The sequence below is a fragment of the Gambusia affinis genome, linkage group LG08 (assembly GCF_019740435.1).
Source record: "Gambusia affinis linkage group LG08, SWU_Gaff_1.0, whole genome shotgun sequence".
NCBI lineage: Eukaryota > Metazoa > Chordata > Actinopteri > Cyprinodontiformes > Poeciliidae > Gambusia > Gambusia affinis.
Genome location: NC_057875.1, coordinates 13,368,155 through 13,385,415, shown reverse-complemented (window position 1 = coordinate 13,385,415; position 17,261 = coordinate 13,368,155). Strand labels below are relative to the sequence as shown.

The 17,261-nt window shown below is 39.3% G+C and overlaps 1 protein-coding gene across 1 annotated transcript in view; it reads right to left on the bottom strand.

Moving 5' to 3' along the window:
• Nucleotides 1–17,261, bottom strand: part of itpr2 (inositol 1,4,5-trisphosphate receptor, type 2) — a 63,392-nt gene that overhangs the window by 10,184 nt on the left and 35,947 nt on the right. The window contains exons 38-55 of the mRNA XM_044123960.1: nucleotides 15,085–15,205; nucleotides 14,022–14,206; nucleotides 13,757–13,937; nucleotides 12,594–12,844; nucleotides 12,305–12,505; nucleotides 11,081–11,191; nucleotides 10,816–10,911; nucleotides 10,611–10,730; nucleotides 9,239–9,349; nucleotides 8,972–9,164; nucleotides 8,732–8,857; nucleotides 7,437–7,612; nucleotides 7,196–7,360; nucleotides 6,940–7,120; nucleotides 4,627–4,713; nucleotides 2,743–2,864; nucleotides 2,438–2,603; nucleotides 2,186–2,346 (exon numbers count right to left, since the gene is read on the bottom strand). Coding sequence (XP_043979895.1) covers nucleotides 2,186–2,346; nucleotides 2,438–2,603; nucleotides 2,743–2,864; nucleotides 4,627–4,713; nucleotides 6,940–7,120; nucleotides 7,196–7,360; nucleotides 7,437–7,612; nucleotides 8,732–8,857; nucleotides 8,972–9,164; nucleotides 9,239–9,349; nucleotides 10,611–10,730; nucleotides 10,816–10,911; nucleotides 11,081–11,191; nucleotides 12,305–12,505; nucleotides 12,594–12,844; nucleotides 13,757–13,937; nucleotides 14,022–14,206; nucleotides 15,085–15,205 — 2,754 coding nt within the window. The remainder of the gene's footprint in view (nucleotides 1–2,185; nucleotides 2,347–2,437; nucleotides 2,604–2,742; nucleotides 2,865–4,626; nucleotides 4,714–6,939; nucleotides 7,121–7,195; nucleotides 7,361–7,436; nucleotides 7,613–8,731; nucleotides 8,858–8,971; nucleotides 9,165–9,238; nucleotides 9,350–10,610; nucleotides 10,731–10,815; nucleotides 10,912–11,080; nucleotides 11,192–12,304; nucleotides 12,506–12,593; nucleotides 12,845–13,756; nucleotides 13,938–14,021; nucleotides 14,207–15,084; nucleotides 15,206–17,261) is intronic.

Here is a 17,261-nt window from a genome sequence, read left to right as displayed (position 1 = left end):
CAATCAACCTGAGTATGTGCTCCTCTCTGTGTGTTTTAGGTCATCAGGTTTCCACTCTGGAAAGTTTGGTTTCCCCCCCCCCCAGTTTCCAATCCGGCTTTAGCAATAAAGCCCTTTAAGAACACCATATAGGACTGAAATGCCACACATATTAAAAAGCTACCAGGATGAATTAACAGGGACAAGACGAATTATAAAATAAAAACAGAAAAATGTCAGAAAACAAAATATAGCAAAAACCCAAAGTAAATAAGTTTCAAGAAATCACTGGACTAGAGAGAAAGATGAGGCCTCTCTAATTTGCAGTGGTGGGAAAGTGCTACGCTTCATCTTTGACGCACTGAGGAGGAGCTGATCAGGTGACCTGAGGGAAAGGAGGATGTTTAAGACGGGAACAGCTCAGAGAGGTAGGATGTGGCTTTAAAAACAAATAAGGATTTTAAAATAAATGCTCAAATGTGCAAGCAACCAGCTGTGAAAGGCTAAAATGAGAGGAATGTGCTGATATTTACTTGTGTGAGTTTAAAAGAACTTCACAGTCTCCTTCCAACTCTTTAATGCACAGCAACACAGTAGAGGCTAAAAATATTGTTGCAAAAATAACCTTAACTAGTTTTCTCTGAATTGAGTTTTGAGGGAGGGAAATAATGTGGGCTGTTCTAAGGAAATCTTTCTTGTCATTAGGTGTTCACATATAATAAAAGTTTCACAACAATAAGGCAATAAAGAGGTAGGATGTATAGAAGGAGGCCAGCAGTAACTTGAATCCTGCCCAACATTTTGTGTTTGGGATGTATTTTTTCAGAAGTGATCAGTCACTCATAGCGTAACATAACATAATGGCATCACTTTTTTAAAAGACGTATAAAATGAGCAATGTTTCCATCCAGTAATCCACACTGATTTCCAGGCCAAATCAAATGGCTGTTTAGTCTGTTTTTCAACAAATTAAGTAGAAGAATACAGGTCTTTTTTAAGAATTGTACATTTCCTTAATAAGGACTCAAACTCCCAGAAGGCTTCAGTATCAGTGGGGATATTCTTCTTTCCTCTTTCTCATCTATGCCTCTGCCAGTGTGATTTTTAGCATTTTGGGAAATTGGGTTTTTAAATATAAAATTATCATATTCCAAGAGTTATAAACTTGCATTTTTACATATTTATCTACTGTTACTTCACTTCACACAACTCTTTGGGATATGAATATTCCGCACATTGCTTGTGTGACGACAGCACGTATGCAATATGTTGTGCTGCCCTAGTTAAAATATTATTGCAAAGATAATGTTTTATGAAGTCAAACAATAAATGGAAAAGAAAAAAAAAATAGTGCCATATTTTACTCTCCCATGTGTTTTCCTTCTTTGCAGTCTGTTAGACAGTGTTAATTTAAATTCCTGACTCATCATTACCTCACCTCCCAGAAATACCCTGGCCAGGCATCAGAGAGCAGACCTGTTGGAAGACCCACCGGTGCATATTAATTCAATGTCTGTCACCTGTTTGTAATGCAAATTGTTCCTTATAACTCCACTATTCTTATGCCCATCACAGGCGATTGTTAATCACAAAATGTGCCATTATGCAGCTAGGCTTTATCTGACTCCATTAGGAGAAACCCTTCTTGCTGCCCCTACATCGTTCAGCTTGTTGTCTGTGTCTCACTGCAGCTGCTTATTACACTGATAATAATAGTGCTGGAGCAGGTTTAATTACCATTTAACTGCACTGTGTCCCAGCAGGTTAGGAGCTCGCCTCAGTGAAGGGTATCTGGGCGCTGAGATCCGTCTCCCTCCAGCAGTAGGAGTGAAGGAGAATAAATTGGGATGGCTGGCATTGGCCTGGGGGCTCAGACTTGTTTTCCCAACACTCATCAGTTGGTTCTGTAGCAGAATCTCCAAACGGTCTGACTCAGGAAAGTGGTGCAACTTTCAGACTGTAAAACTCAGAAATCTGTATTCTCATGTGATTCTAAAGCTGGTAAAACTCAGCAGCAAAATGGAAATCGGGTTGTTTTCCTCTGGAATAATAAAGACTGCATTGTACTTCCTTGCAAAACTATAACTAGTGTCCAACATCTAAATAAGTACCATCTGTGTGTTCACATATCTAAGGTGCAACTTTCACAGTATATCATATTGCACTAAAACATCCAGCGGTATTAAAAGTGTGTGATCAGACTCACTGCAATCATCTGGGCCACGTAGCTCTCTGGGCCGGTGTACTCTGTCGGATCCTTCACCCTCACCAGAACCAGGAAGTAAAGGTAGTGCCACATGTTGTGTTCTGATTTGATGTGCTCCTCAAATGATACCGTCTTGTTGTCAAATTTGTCTCTTTCCAGCCCTGTGTGACGTCAATAACCCATCAACAAGTGTTCTTCTAAAATATGCCATTTTCGACATCGCAGCCTTTGCTTCCATTTGGCGGCACTTACCACAGATGAAACAGGATGTTTTGAGGATCTCCTCCTTCCTCTGTTTCTCACTCCTCAAGTCGGCAAAGGTGTCAATGATCACACCAAATATCAGATTAAGCACGATAATAATGACGATGAAGAAGAAGAGAAGGTCATAAATGACTCGAGCAGCAAACAGAGGCTCCTGGAAGGTTAGGGGAAGAAAATGGAGACAGCACATCAGTTTACTGATGCAGTCAAACCAAAAAAAATAAATAAATGTTTGGATTATTTCAGCACAAATGGGCACAAAGAGGAGAAAAATAATTTTAGGATGGTCTGACCTCTTTGGATGGTCTCCTGAGAATATCTCCCACACCTCCCCCGTTGCGTAATCCTTGGTTCAACACAGTGATTATGCACATGCGCAGTGTGTCACACACACGCTCCACTTCGTCATCTTCATCTACGACAATGTATTAAACATAAACAGTAAGACTCTGGAATATAATTTAGAAATATGATGCAAAACTTTAAATAATTTTGCCCTCTGTGATTTTTACATTTCTTTTTAGTAAAACAGCCAGCCTATTATATTTTTTTCATTGGGATTTTATATGACAGTCTCACACAAATTAGATCATTATTGTGAAGTGAAAGAAAAAGCAACGGATATAAATATACAAAAATCCTTAAAATGTGACATGCAGTACTATAGAGACCGCTGGGTGTTGGTTCCCCCAGTGAAACCTTCAGACGTTATTGTACAAGTAACTACGGTTCCCCTGTGTGTAACTCAATCTCAGTAGAAATACATACATTGTGTGAAGGTCTAAAAGATTGTTAGAGGAGAGTAAAGAAAATGGCATCCTTCATGACAGGCTGGTCATTAACCACAGAAGCAGCCATGTGGCCAATGGTAACTCTGGAGGAGCTGCAGAGAATCACAGTTCAAATGTCGACTTTATTACTTCTTCACTCAAAAAATCTGATCTTTGTCAGAGTGGCAAGAGAAAAAAAAGCCAATAGCTGAAAGAAAACAATGATTTTGTCAGCAGCAACGTGGTGTTTCCCAAAGCTGAAACCCACTGCTGGTCACAACTCAACAAGTCAAGGGTTTTACGATGCTGTTCAGAAATCTAAGCCTAAGTAACAAATATTCTAAAACTAAAGCATATTTGCACTTAAAAGTAGCTGAGAAAACAATTATAAGTAAGCATTAGCTGTTGATGCCATCTGTATACCCGCCTCATTAAAACACTAAGTAAATGATCAGTGTCCCAAGTCTTTTCCACTCTTTGTGGCCTACAATGAAGAAATTTGGGAACCAGATTGTAGAATACACAAAAAAACTTGTGGAAGGTGTTCAGACGAGACCAAAGTGGAGATGTTGGACCAGACTACCTTCCAAGTGTTTTGTGTAGCAAACACTGAACACATCGTCCCCAAAGTGAAACATGATGGTGGCATCTCTCTGCCAAAACCCCTTCCAGCAGGCCAACAACTCTGAAAATACACCAAGAGCTAAAAAAAAAAAATGGTTTAGATCAGTTTCTGGTTAGTAATATAGAAAACCATTTTCCGTCTCATTTTGAATTAACTATTCCTTTGTTATGTAAAATCCTAGTAATTACCACTGAAGCTTTGTGGTCATAAATGGCCAAAATGTAAAAAAAGGGTTAAAAGACATATGATTAATTTAGTAAGACTTTGTAGCCGCTCTATATTTTATTCAGCTATTTATCAACGAAATAAGCTGCATTTGTACATACCCAGCTTCTAATTGTTTTACATTAAATTATAAAACAGACCACCATTCATTCACCATGACCTTATAACTAATCCCTCCAGTCGCCTGCCACTAAACGGTGATGAAGAAATAAATTTTGCTATTTTTATGAGGTGTGAAATGTACAGGCGTTGCAAATGGATGAAGCCACGCATAGGATGGAGAAGGATGTGGATAACATCACGTGTGTGCCCCTGCAGCGCAGGTGATCCACGGATCCAAGAAGTGTGAGTCACCCCCACTGCCTCATCAAGTTTCTTTGTGTGCAGACCTCGGTGTCAGTCTGAGAGTGTCACTGCATGTTTGTGCGAGTAACCTTTCTGTGGCTGGAAATGTCAACCCACAAGCCAGTCAAACTGCTCGACTGTGACTTTCCCAATATGTGAAGTGAAAAAAAGTTATAAAATAAATAAATGATCTGACAGTAAAAAATTTTTACCAGGAAGTGATTTGGAAGGTGGTGCAGGGCAGCTGTTCTTCGTAGACGAATCTGCGGATTCGACATCACACAACAAATCTGGCCTCCCTGAAAACCATTTGGAAGCAATTTTTAGATTCTGCTGTTCCATTAAAACAGACCAGAAAAGTTTCATCAAGACAACAAGCAGTTTATTCTAATCATTCAAACAGGTAAGAAAAGATATAGCCAGACATTATATAAACTGAAGCAGCAGCTGTTAGGTGGGTGGTGAAGAGCTGCTAAAAAACAAAACGCTGAACAAATCATTTTAACGAGCAGAGCCCTGATCAGGAATCCAGAAAAGGTGTACAGCTCAGATGAAATCGGGTCAGGCAGACTGACAGAGACTGCTGTAAAATAAGCAGACACCCTGGTAGCTTATTTTACAATAAATAAAACAAATAAAATAGAGTTAGGAGTGAGAGGACGAGGAGGAAGAGACCACTGTAAGGGTCAGAGCTCTACAGTGGACAGAGCGCTCCTCAGCTTCTCTGGAGCTCCAGCTGCTCCCCCACTCAGTCCTCAGCTAACATACAGACAGGCGTGAGCCCAGCAAGTTACATAAGCTAGCGCTGCTCTGCTGTGTCTGCTCTGCTCAGCAAAACACAGGAAGGCACGGCCACCAGGTTATGCAACAGGTGCACATGTGCAAGCAGGATGTCTTCCTGTTCGTCAGCTCATTAACACGCCCACACAATCCCCGGTGTTATCAAAACATGTGGCACCGGATATTTTATACAGCATACTGTACATATTCGGTGTAGATTACATGTTTCCAAAAGAAGCTTTCTCTTGAGAAGTTGCGAATTGCGAAAGTTAAGCCATGCATACGAACATGAAACTCATTGACGTGTGTTTTATTTAAAGTTAGCCTAAAAAGAAAGCTTACCGTACTGTTAAAATGCCAGCTTATTATATAATTACTTTTTTCTCAAATGTTTTCTTCCTTTACTATTATAAAAATATATATTTTGGGTGGAAAATATAGAGAGTAAAAAAAGCTGTAGCTTCACATGTTTACCCTAAAACCTTGTTGAAACACCTTTGGAGACAGGTTTAGTAAAAGTAACGTAAGTTTAGTAATGTTCAGACTGTTCCTGCCAAAGGTTTATTAAATCTACGTGACTGGGATGACTTCTCTTTAATGCAGCTCACATTAGGTGAACTCAAAGTATTTCTAATTTTTCCGTGCTATGTCATCCCAAAGCTTAATTTTTTTTTGTTGACGGAAATTTTCAACACATTCTCACACCCGACTCGTCATATATTGACGAGTTGGGACGCCGTCTGACCATGCGTCACATATTGACGCGAAGGGTAGCCCCTTCGCGTCAATATGTGACGACTTGGGCAGGTTCCTTCACCGTAAAATGTTGACGAATTTGACGATTTCGGAAGGTCGCATGTTTTACATGGATTATTCATGCGAAGGGTCCTCGCAAACACTGCCGAAACTTCAAAACCCCGCAAATTGGTTAGGTTTAGGGAAAAAATTACGGTAAGGCATAAGGTAAAACCCCTCGGCCACATATTGACGCCGAAAGAATTGCGGCCAATATGTGACGCGGAAGGACGTCCCACGCGTCAATATATGACGAGTTGGGAGTGAGAACGGGTTGAAATTTTAGATGATACGTAATCTTTTCCAATTTGACACAAAAACTGGTTCAAGTGAAGAATGATAACTCTATAGCATAATTTAGCCGCTACCATGTGTTCCAGTTTGTTGTTGTTCATGTGTAAAAGAAAACCACAAAAAAAAAAAAAAAATCACCTTTTTCTATTGTGGGAAAAATATTTTGGTTTGGTTTTATTAGATAATAACTCATTCAGCAAGGTTTTAGAAGTATTTAGACAGGCACTGATGAAAATTATATTCTGCCTGGGACCCCTACTCTAAAGAAATGTATAGAAATACAAAGAATGTTAAACACTTTGTAAAGAATCAGAAGGATAATATTGTGCAATTTGAAAACTATAGCTTTGCTAAAAGATGCTGGTTGTGCAAATGTCAGAAAAACTTAGCTGGGATAAACTTATGGAACCACATTAGCAAAACATTTTTGTCTTTATTATTACATCGTGTGGTCTTCTTTAGCTTCGTCTCATTAGTTAGTAAGAAAATCAAACTACACCAAGCCCATACAGTTAGGAAAAACTGCCACAATCAGAGATGGTGCAGATTAAGTAAGGGAATACAAGCCAGGAATGAAAATGCATCTTTCCAATTTATATGACCTGAGGTAGAAAAACAAATCCTAACACATAAACCTGAGGACTAAAGGTACCTACTTGTATGCAGGTGGTCCACTTCCATTTGGAAATCATTCTTAAAGAAGATGAAACCGATAATGGAGAAAAAGTAGACCAGGAAGAGAGCAAGGATTGCTGTCAAGATGATGGAGCGGCCATTTCTTGTCACACTTTTGATCACGTTCAGCAGCGTCTCCTCTCGAAACACCAGGTCAAACAGCTAAAAGAAACTTCACATCAGTGAGAATGATAACGGTCATTTTAAAAATGAAAAACAAAAATAAGAATTTCTTACCAAAAAGCTGTAGAAGAACTCGTGCACAAAGAGGCCCAAGACACAGATTAAAGCATAACCCAAATGGTAGAGGAAGAGCAAGTCCATCACGACTGCTTTGTAGCCTTGAGCAAATGTTCCCTTGTTGCCCACAAAACTTACAATGAACACCAATTTGTTGAAAAGCTGAGAAAAAGAAAAATATTATTTAATAGAAGACATAATAGTTCACTGCCTCAATACAAAAGCATTCCTCACTTACGTTTACAGAGCCTAGCAAAAGCAGAGCAGGAGTGAGGCCCATAGTGTAAATGGCACGTAGAATGAGCGAGACGAGGAAGGACACGATGCCCCACTGCTTGGGTAGGACAGGAAGCAGGGCGGTGGAGATGCCCAACGCCACCCACAGGAAGATATTCCAGAATGGGGACAAGGTGCCTGGACACAAAATATAAATAAAACATAAAGATCAACAATGCTTGAAGACGTGGCGGCTTGTTGATAAATTATTCACCAGAGTGTAGAGCTTAACTTGGCACACTGTGGTGAAGGCAACACTTAGACATGTCAAACAACAGTCCGGGGGGAAATTACTGCTCAAAACAACCATCTCTTCAGCAGATTACAGGGTAAACAAACCATTGAAGCTCGGGGTTCTCTGGGAAACTACAAAGCAGGGATGAGTAACGGAGAACAATGACTCTAAAGAAATAACTTCATTTGATCAACTGCACAAAACCAGTTTGATATAACTGTGGTCATGTTGTCGATTTAGTCCATCGACAACATTTAGTCCATGTTGTCGATGGACTAAATGTTTTTCACAAATGATGCTGGAACAGCTGGGTATGAAGTGTAAGTGTTGAGTCATCTAACACGTCTTCATCTAATCCTTCTTTGGTCTTTCTAAAGCTATATGAACATAAACACACACTTCCATGCAGAATTGGCTTTGGATTTCCACTCTGCTGTTTTCTTTCAATACCAATTACATTTCAGAGTAGAGCTGAGCAGAGACACTGTTGTCTTGCATCAGAAGGTGCAATTAAACAGTAAAAGGATCTCTAAGCACATTCTGTACACACCTACCTATTCATCTGCAGAGGTTTTATTAGGTGTGAACCCAAAACAAATATTTAATAGTGCAGAGGAATAACGCATGTTTTTATGTTTTTTGTTTTTTTTTATCTTGGGATGAAATCCACATTAACTCTACTGGAAATGTCATCAACATGCCTAAAACAGATGCCATCATTTCCGATTACCAAAAAGTGGTGAAATATCAGTAGAAATTCAGCTGCTTATCTCGGGGTTAACTACATGTGCTGAATGATGAATATGCATACATATGTAGAGTATTAATAACCATTTGATTACAGAAAGTCTGCAATAAAATTTAACTGATGCACAAATAATTCTTTTTAAAAATCAGTGCAGATATTTGTTGTATGATTATTCCACCTTGGAAAAACAAAACTTCCCAGGGATCATTAAAAGAACAGTGACATTCCTGGCAGCGATTAAGGGATATAAATTTCAGACTGGCAGCTTGATTACCCTCATCTCCATCATCTCCAAACGGGTAGAAAGCTCCGACGGTGAGGTTGAGCACGCAGGCCAGGTAGAAAGAGATGCTTCCCCAAAGAGAGAAGTGCCGGGAGAACCAGAACAGAGCCTTGTTTTCTGTGCAAAGGAGAATGGAGAGAAAGTTTAGCTTGTTTCTTCAAACATAATAGATACTATCCACTATACTGTGATGGGATTCTGGAGCCGCAGGCACTATTTAAAGCCACTTACTGCGTATCTTCTTCTGCCACCTCATCTCGTTGTAGAGGTTGTCGAACTGCTGGAAGAAGTCGTTCACCTTGCTGCCCTGGTCGTCTCTTTCGGTGGTGGTGAACACGCGGTTCTTGGATTCCTGGGTGAGGTACTCGCAGATGTTTGGGACAGGAAACACAATCTGCTCCATGCTGCGATCGTGGCGCACAATCTGAAAAGCGACACTGATTTGCTTCAAAAAATTCCACATCATAAGAAATCTGGCGGAGTGAAGTCAAGCTTTACCTCTATCTGTGCTGTGTGCTTCGCGTAGTAATGAAGAGCTTCGTCCTTGTCGTTATCCAGCCCCAAACTAGGCCTTAGGCTCTGCTGCAAGATCTTATTGTGTCTGGCCAACTAAACAAAATAAAAAAAAAAACACAACATAATGTGAGGACATGTCTAAATTCTTATCCTCTTCTTTTTTTCTTTTTTTAAAAAAAGGGGGTTTATATGGAAAAAAAACAGCTATAGAAATTCACATCAATTACAAAACTTGGCCTTCTCATAATTATTGAAAAAAATGTATCCTTATTTTAAAATTCATTAAAAAACAAATAAACTAACACAAAAGTGTGATATGTCATTGTTTTTAGAGGTTAATCACTTAATATATACATATAACAATAAACCCCGTTATCCAATCTCAGTTAATTTGAGAAGCTTTTAAAACTTTCCTTTTGTTTCCTGAGCTCCTTTAATAATAAAAAAAAGAGGCTCTTTAAACCAACCCCACCCTATGAGAAAAAGCTTCCAGCACCATCCTTGGAAATAATTTGTCTGCTGAGGTTTGAATAGTTGTTCACAAAACCATCCATAAAAATTAAGAATTTGACTGGAAAAGTGGAAATTAAAATTCTCATTGATTGTCAGCTTCTACCTTCATCAAAGCTATTTAGAATGTAATAAGAAAACAAATATATAAACAAATATTATATAATAATGATCAGATCAGTGGTAACATCTCATAGCAAATGGATAACTTGTTACCCTAAAATACATTAATAAATGCATTTCAATAACAAAGCAGTTAAAAATGTTAATCAGTTAAAACACTGTGTGTTTTAAATAAAATAAGTCTTAGTAGATTTGTGTCCACAAGATTTATTTTATGAAGATTGACTATGTGCCACATTTTCTTTTTCTAATGAATATTGTCTGGAGTGCATAAGATAACTCTTGTTGGCTCTGGGATTTCCAACTTAGATATCCATTAGATTTTTCTATGTTGCATCTCAGAAATTCTGACATCCAAGTACAAATCAAATGGACCACAAAAAACTTACAGACGTAAAAGTTGCATGAAGATTAAAAGTAAATGGCAACCAGCTGTTTCATTAATAAAACTAAGTCCTCTGGCACTCAGACGAACACTGGCAGAGTGGAGGACCTGCTAGACTTGCTCTGCTCTTTTTCATTGACATGAAGCAGCATCACATCATGAAAACTAATTTTAGTGTCAGAAGAGTTCATTCACAGTGGAGCAGTCTTCAATCATTAATAAAGCGCTAGCGTGCACAGCCCTGAGGTCAGCAGAGGGTCGGACAGAAACAAACAAACAAAAAAAATGCCAATGCATAAGTCACAGACAAACAACAGCTGTTGCTTTTTTAATAACCTGATGGGCCAGGATGTAAATGTTGTGTCCAACGTCTCTGGGTTTGATCCGCTCACCAGCGTTGTCCATGTCCTCCTCAGTCTCGTAACCCTGAGTGTAGGCTTCCTTCATTACATCCACCTAAAAATCAGGCAAGTTCGGACAAGTTTGTTGGCAATGCAGGGGGCGTTATCTTTAACCTGTGCAGACAAACACAAACACCCACCAACTCAGTGGGTCTCATCTTGTAGAGAATCTTCTCTGCATTCTCACTGTCATGGCGACTCTCCATGATGGCCAGCAGCAGCTTGGAAGCATTGTTCTGAAATAAAAAGGCCCCAACATACATCTTTTAAGTGATTTAAGCTGCTGACATGAATGCCTGAAGTTTTGACGGATAACTAGTTTGATAAAACCTTTGTTAAAAACCAGAACAAACACATTGCAGCTGTGGCTTATAGAAAGAGTCCTCTTGAGGATTTGCTTCTCACCTTGAGGTCCAGCACCAGGTCCAGGCGATTCTCTCCCAGGGGGTTAATGGAGTTCACAATCAGCGCTATAATAATGTCAATGCCATTGGACTCATGTTTTGCTATGCATGTCTGCAGGAGAGGAACATGAGTAGTTAATGCAGTCAAAACAAACTAGAACATATTATAGAGCATACATTTAAACTGAGCACACAGAGTGTGTATCAAAGTGAATCTCAATAAATTGGCTCATCATTGAAATATTATCGTCTTTATTTCACAACATGGTCAAAGGGAAGACGGTTAACTCAACAGATGTCCAGTAAACTGTCGCTGATACCATCCATGATGACAGCAAGCCACAAAAAGTCATAGCTAAAGAAGCTGATTTTTCACACAAGTATATTAACAGAAAATTAAGTGGAAGGAAAATGTGTGAAATGACAAAAAGACAGCTGCTTTCTTAAGAGGAGACTGCAGCAAAGGGTATGATGGAGATTACCAGGATGTGTACAAGAGCCACCGAACAGTGATTTACCCCAAGACATGGGCTAGAGCTGATGCATTCCTTGAGTTAAATACTTACTAAATCAAATACACCTGGAATGTCTTACCTGGACTTAGGGGGAAAAAAAGGAACTGTTGCTCATTCGTTCAAACTAATCTTTGTTTGTGAAATAGTTTTTGAATTTTCTGTAGAAATCTAGGTCCTGAAGTTTGCAGCTGCCAATAGAGCCAAAACGTGAACTTATCACACTTCCGGTGGAAAATGAAATCCATTTTTATATGTTAAAGTAAAACAATCCTGGTTTGATCTAAAATCTCAACTGGAACAGGTGCAATGAATGCATTTCCAAAGATGTCTCAGAGTCATTTTGTCTTTGAGATGCCTGACCTCATGTCTTTGCAACAAATTCACTAATCTTTGTTGTTGTATTCTGAGCTGTGGAGACTCAGTGGGACTACATGCACTGCAGAGCATTTGAGCAGCTTGGAGTTTGGACATCATTTCAGGGGTGAAGAGGGGAAGCAATGCAGGGAGTCAGACTGTTGCATAGTATTATGGGATATGTAGTGAGATTGTTGTGAGTGCAGAAGCGGAGGGGAATAAATGCATGAAATTAGCCCCGGGGCTCAATTCAATTGCTCACAGTCTGGATGTGGCATAACACAGACTAAGATTATCACTCTGTATTATGTTATAATGTAAACAAGTTTCTATTTTTTCAACACATAAGGCCCTACCTGGTTTTCATGGCAGGGACCCTGGCAGTACTCTGTGATGGTTTCTAGGGTTTGGCGCACCAGATCCACGTTGTTCTCATTAATATAAAGTCCCAGCAGCCCCAGGCCTCCCGTGGTGCTTCCGCAAATGCAGTCCAGAAACTGAAGCGTCTCACACACCAGATTGTAGTTGGTCTTATTGTGCTGATGGCGGAGGAAGTTCTGAAGCCCGAGACAAAAGTCATAGTTTAGATTATCAGTTGTTTTAACAACAACAAGGACATCAGTTGTTCCAGATGGATTTCAGCACCTGCAGGTCTGAATTGTGGTTTTCACAGAGCAGCTGGAGATACCGCAGCACAGGTTTCATGATGGCGATCGACCAGTTCATCTCGGGTTCCTCTTCAACCTCGTCGGCTCCACCTGCATCACTGTTCTGGCCAAACTCAAGATCGGGATCCAGTTCGTTCCTGTAGGAGGAGATGGCCTTCAACGTGGCCGACGAGGCCTCCTTCAGCTGGCCTCGCATCTCTTCCCTCATATACATGCTCGAGTCCTTCTCTGCAAAGCAATGATAAGTGGATTGCATAGCAGCATTTAGGGGCAAATGACTTTGTGTAAATTGATGCAGCTGAACAGCAAACATTTATCCTTTTAGGCATTGAAGCAGTAATAATAAAATAAAAAATGTAGAGGCATCCTTTTGACAAGTGAGGCATAATTAAGTGGGGTTCGGTGGCTTAAAACCAGCAAATCCTGATACAATGAGCTTTTATAAATCTTGTGATGTAGGGTGTCACATGGGCTTTTGACATGTGACTGCATGAAATGGGAACAACGGCATGTCAGCAGCGCAACCAAAATTGTTCTGGATTTATCCAACGCTGATTTATTTAAAAAAGAAAAAGAAAAAATTAAGGCCAAGCTGAACCTCAGGACCTCACACGGTGCAAAAGAATAATTGTTTCTATGGCAATGCCTGTCTCCTCTCAGGTAGAAACCTAGTGACTCAGTTTTTCATGTAAATACGTGTGGCTAACAGGCATTTGGGGATAATGACAGGCGGTAAAGACAACATCTTTATTGGGTTACGAGATGGATAAAAGTATTGCAAAAGTCTTTGTGCAGCTTATACTCTGTGTTATTCTGTAAAGCATCAACAACAAACATCAATGCGTTTTATTGGCCTCCTGGTTGTTTTGTCTTGCATTTAGCTGCAGCCATCTTCACCTCCACTTTTTACTTTTTAACTCTTTTTCTTTCTTTTTTTCTTACTTTAATTATTTTATGCTATTCAGCCTCTGTTCAACCAAACAGGGGAACAAACAAAGGAAATAAGCCTCGGTTGCACTTGGGTGCATTTACATTCGAGTTGTTCAAAATGTTCAAAAATGTTCACAATGGCAGTCTTCAGGAAATAAACAAATGAATGAAATCAGGTGAAATACTTCAATGTATAATTACTCAGCTTACCTTTTCTAAACCTGATATTGCAAAAATTGTTGTCATCTTCCCTTTTTCTGCAGCTGAAATCAAACATGTTGACGGACACAGTGGACCGGATCTCCTGCTGGGCCATGTCCAGGCGATCGTAGAAAACCTTGAAGAACTTCTCAGAGTTCTTCTGCTTAAACAGCTGGTTGTAGAAGGAGTTCTGGGTGGGAGTGAGAGCGATAATAAATACACAATCCAAATACAGAGATTGAGAACAATGGGCATGAATATCTGTGCAGCGCACCTGAATCTGAGTGTTTCCTCCCTTCAGAAGAGCGATGCCCAGCAAAATGCTCTGTTCGAACACCAGGTCGTTCTTGGTGCTGACTATGAGGTCGATTACCAGCTCTGTAGCCCCAACCTTGTCCAAGAGGCACTGAATTTCCACCATGCTGCTGCATGGCTTGTCTGAGTCCAGTGAGGCAGAACCTTCAACAGACAATAACTGATTATCTGTCTCATCTTATACCGTCAGGCCCATTTTAACAAGTGGGCCAGTTAAAAAATAAAAATTACCTACATCAGCTCTAAGAGAGAAAAAAAATATCCAAACCTACAGAAACCTGTATAAAAAACTGACTTTCATACATAAAAGAGATTAATTCAATTCAAGGTTACCTTTCAGTGTGTAAATGTCCAATATCCATTCGATAGTAAATTTGAAGCAATGAAAGGCAAATGAAAACTAAATATTACTAAAATGAATAAATACTGACAAAAAACTGCAGATTCTGTAGAAAGTATGATAATATATGCAAAACATCTCTAAATAACTTTCGGTGTCACAATCAGACACCAATGGTAAATAAGCTTCCATTGTCGCCATGTATAACCTGAAGTCGGACACATCCTGGAGGTTTCACTCCGACAAAATTAAAATCTGTGATCCCTGTGATTTATGAACCATTTTGCTTGAGGGGAGAAAAACTATTCAAACAAGAAAAAATACAGGTTTACTTGTATTTACAAGCTCCAACTCTTTTCAGATGGCGATACCAAGTAGTAATCCCACTTTCAAGTTTTTATCTTTTGAAACAAAACTTTAATTAAGTATGAAATATTTGTCAGGTTTTTTTCCCAGCTACTCACAGGGTAAGAATAACATGGCATAAACATTTACATACATACCTACACAATAGGCAAATTTACTGTAAGCAATACTTCAGAAATTACTTTAAAATAGTTTTAAAAAATCTGCCAACATTTCCTAAACTGCACATCTCTGCTGTCATGTTAGCTGCATTTGCTCCCCCTGCAGAGAGCAGTTATTTTGGTGTCTGCTGAGGTTCTTTGGGGTTTTTCAGTACCTCCCGATGACTGCTTGACAAAACCTCCAGAAGAACTGTTTCCACTCCCACCCTCCGACTTGGAGTGAAGCTTTTGAGTTCCAAAGTAGCGAGTGAGGAGAATCTTTCTCAGCTCATTTCCCTGTGGAGACAGAAACCATCAGATTAACATATATTCAAACTAGAATCCAACCATTTTTGCATATTGTTAACAGTGATGTTGTTTGAGTTGCTGAATAAAAACATTAAAAAATTACAAGGTAAGAAATCCTAATGCAAGAACCAAGAACAATAGTGGAAATCTGATCAATTATTACTGAGATTGTGAGCAGATTTTATCCCAATCCACCTAATGGGAACCATCACAATTATTCCACGATACATTTCTCTTGTAATGGGAATGCTGTCATGCTGTGATCAACAAATAAATGAAAGATTGAGCGAGCACAGCGGTAACTGTGTGTTTCAATAATGGGGCTTTTATAAAACAATCTGCAATGTCTGCAAAGAAATTAAAAAAAAATGTTTGCCCACTTATAGATTTCTTCTGTTGCAGCATTTATGCTGAAATATTTCTCACTGCGAAACAGTTTTGGTTTTAATGGTGGACTTCCTCCGTCTGCATAAATCCAACTCATGTCTTTACATGCTCCTTCTGGATTTTCTGGCATTCAAACAGACCTTTATGGGTCCAGTAATTATGGTGGGTCATCCAAGTCCTGAGTTGGCAAACCAGGCCCAGACCATCATCCCACCACCACTATGCCTGACTGTTGGTATGATTTTCTTTTTCTGTTGCCAGATATAATAAGATGCACATCTTCCAAAAAGTTCTCCTTTTGTTAATGTCACTTTACAAAATATTTTATATAAAGACAGGTTTGGACAAATGTGAGACATGGTTTCCCCAGTCTCCTTCTGGGAAAATATTTAGGAGAACTGACCTTAACTAGAGCCAGTTACTGCAGTCTGTTATGTAGTTCTTGGTTCTGTTATCACCTCCTGTACAAACCATTCATGTCCTGTTGTAAGTTTAGTAGGCCAGGGTCTCCTGGGACACCGTTTCATGTGTTGTGGACAATAGTGTCCACTGCGTTTCTCTACTGTCCCAAGGGCTTCAAAATGTCTCTGTAACCTTTCCAGACTTTGTCTCATTTGTTCTTACATTTCCTTAAACCGGGGCATGATGTGATGCTTTCTGGGATCTTTTAACTTCCTCCGTGTTGTCAGAGTTGTTTTCTGTTTAAATAGTTTTTGGACTCTACATGTCAGGCAGTAATCAGTTCTGTATGATAAAATTGAATACAATGTGACTAATTACATTTATTCAGTGATTCCTGAATATTTGTATAGACTTGAAGTTGTGAAAAACCTAAAATGCAGGCCAACCACACTACATACAGTCATGTTCTGATTGCACCTGTCTGAATAAAGGTTATTTGATGTATGTGTAGGAAACAGTGCACTGCACATTGTTCATTTCCTTCCATAAAAGCAGCAGGTTTGCTCCAAGAGGCCGTTTATTTTCCCACAATCTGCAGTTATCGTCTCTATCTGTCTCATGTGACATTTATGGCTGATGAGCAGAAACAGGATGGAAACTGCATGAAGATAATCTCTCAGTGGTGGCTGTGTGATAAGAGGGAGGATGACTGAAAGCTGGATGGACTACTTTGGATACAATTAGTAAACATATATAATTATTGTGCAGGACAAACTATAGAAGTTGCAGGGGGGGCTAATACTGGTTTCTGTGGCAACAGGTATTGACACAGGTATGCCAACGTAGAAGATGGACAGATAAAAAAAAGAGAAGTGGAACAAGATGAATCTTCATAGTGTTTCTATCTCAACATGCTAAAGAGAGATGGTAAGGAAAAGCTCTTGTAGACTGCAGTTTGTGATGCTGTGAAGATGCAGAAGTGCCAAACAGGTAATAGATATCACACTTTGGAATAATTTTAATATAATACAACGTATGACAGCCAGTCTATGGAAGATACTTCCAGAAAGGTTGCTAGTATCTCTGCTACTATAATAAGTTTCAGCTAAAATAATTGAGTGCTATAGAAAAAAAAAAAGCTTTCGTCATCAGTATTTTGTCAGTTTAGGCACAAAAAAATAAAAATAAAAAATAGAAACAGAAAAGCAGACAAGCTAAACTTCCACAAACTGAGAACGGGCATAAGGAAGAGCAT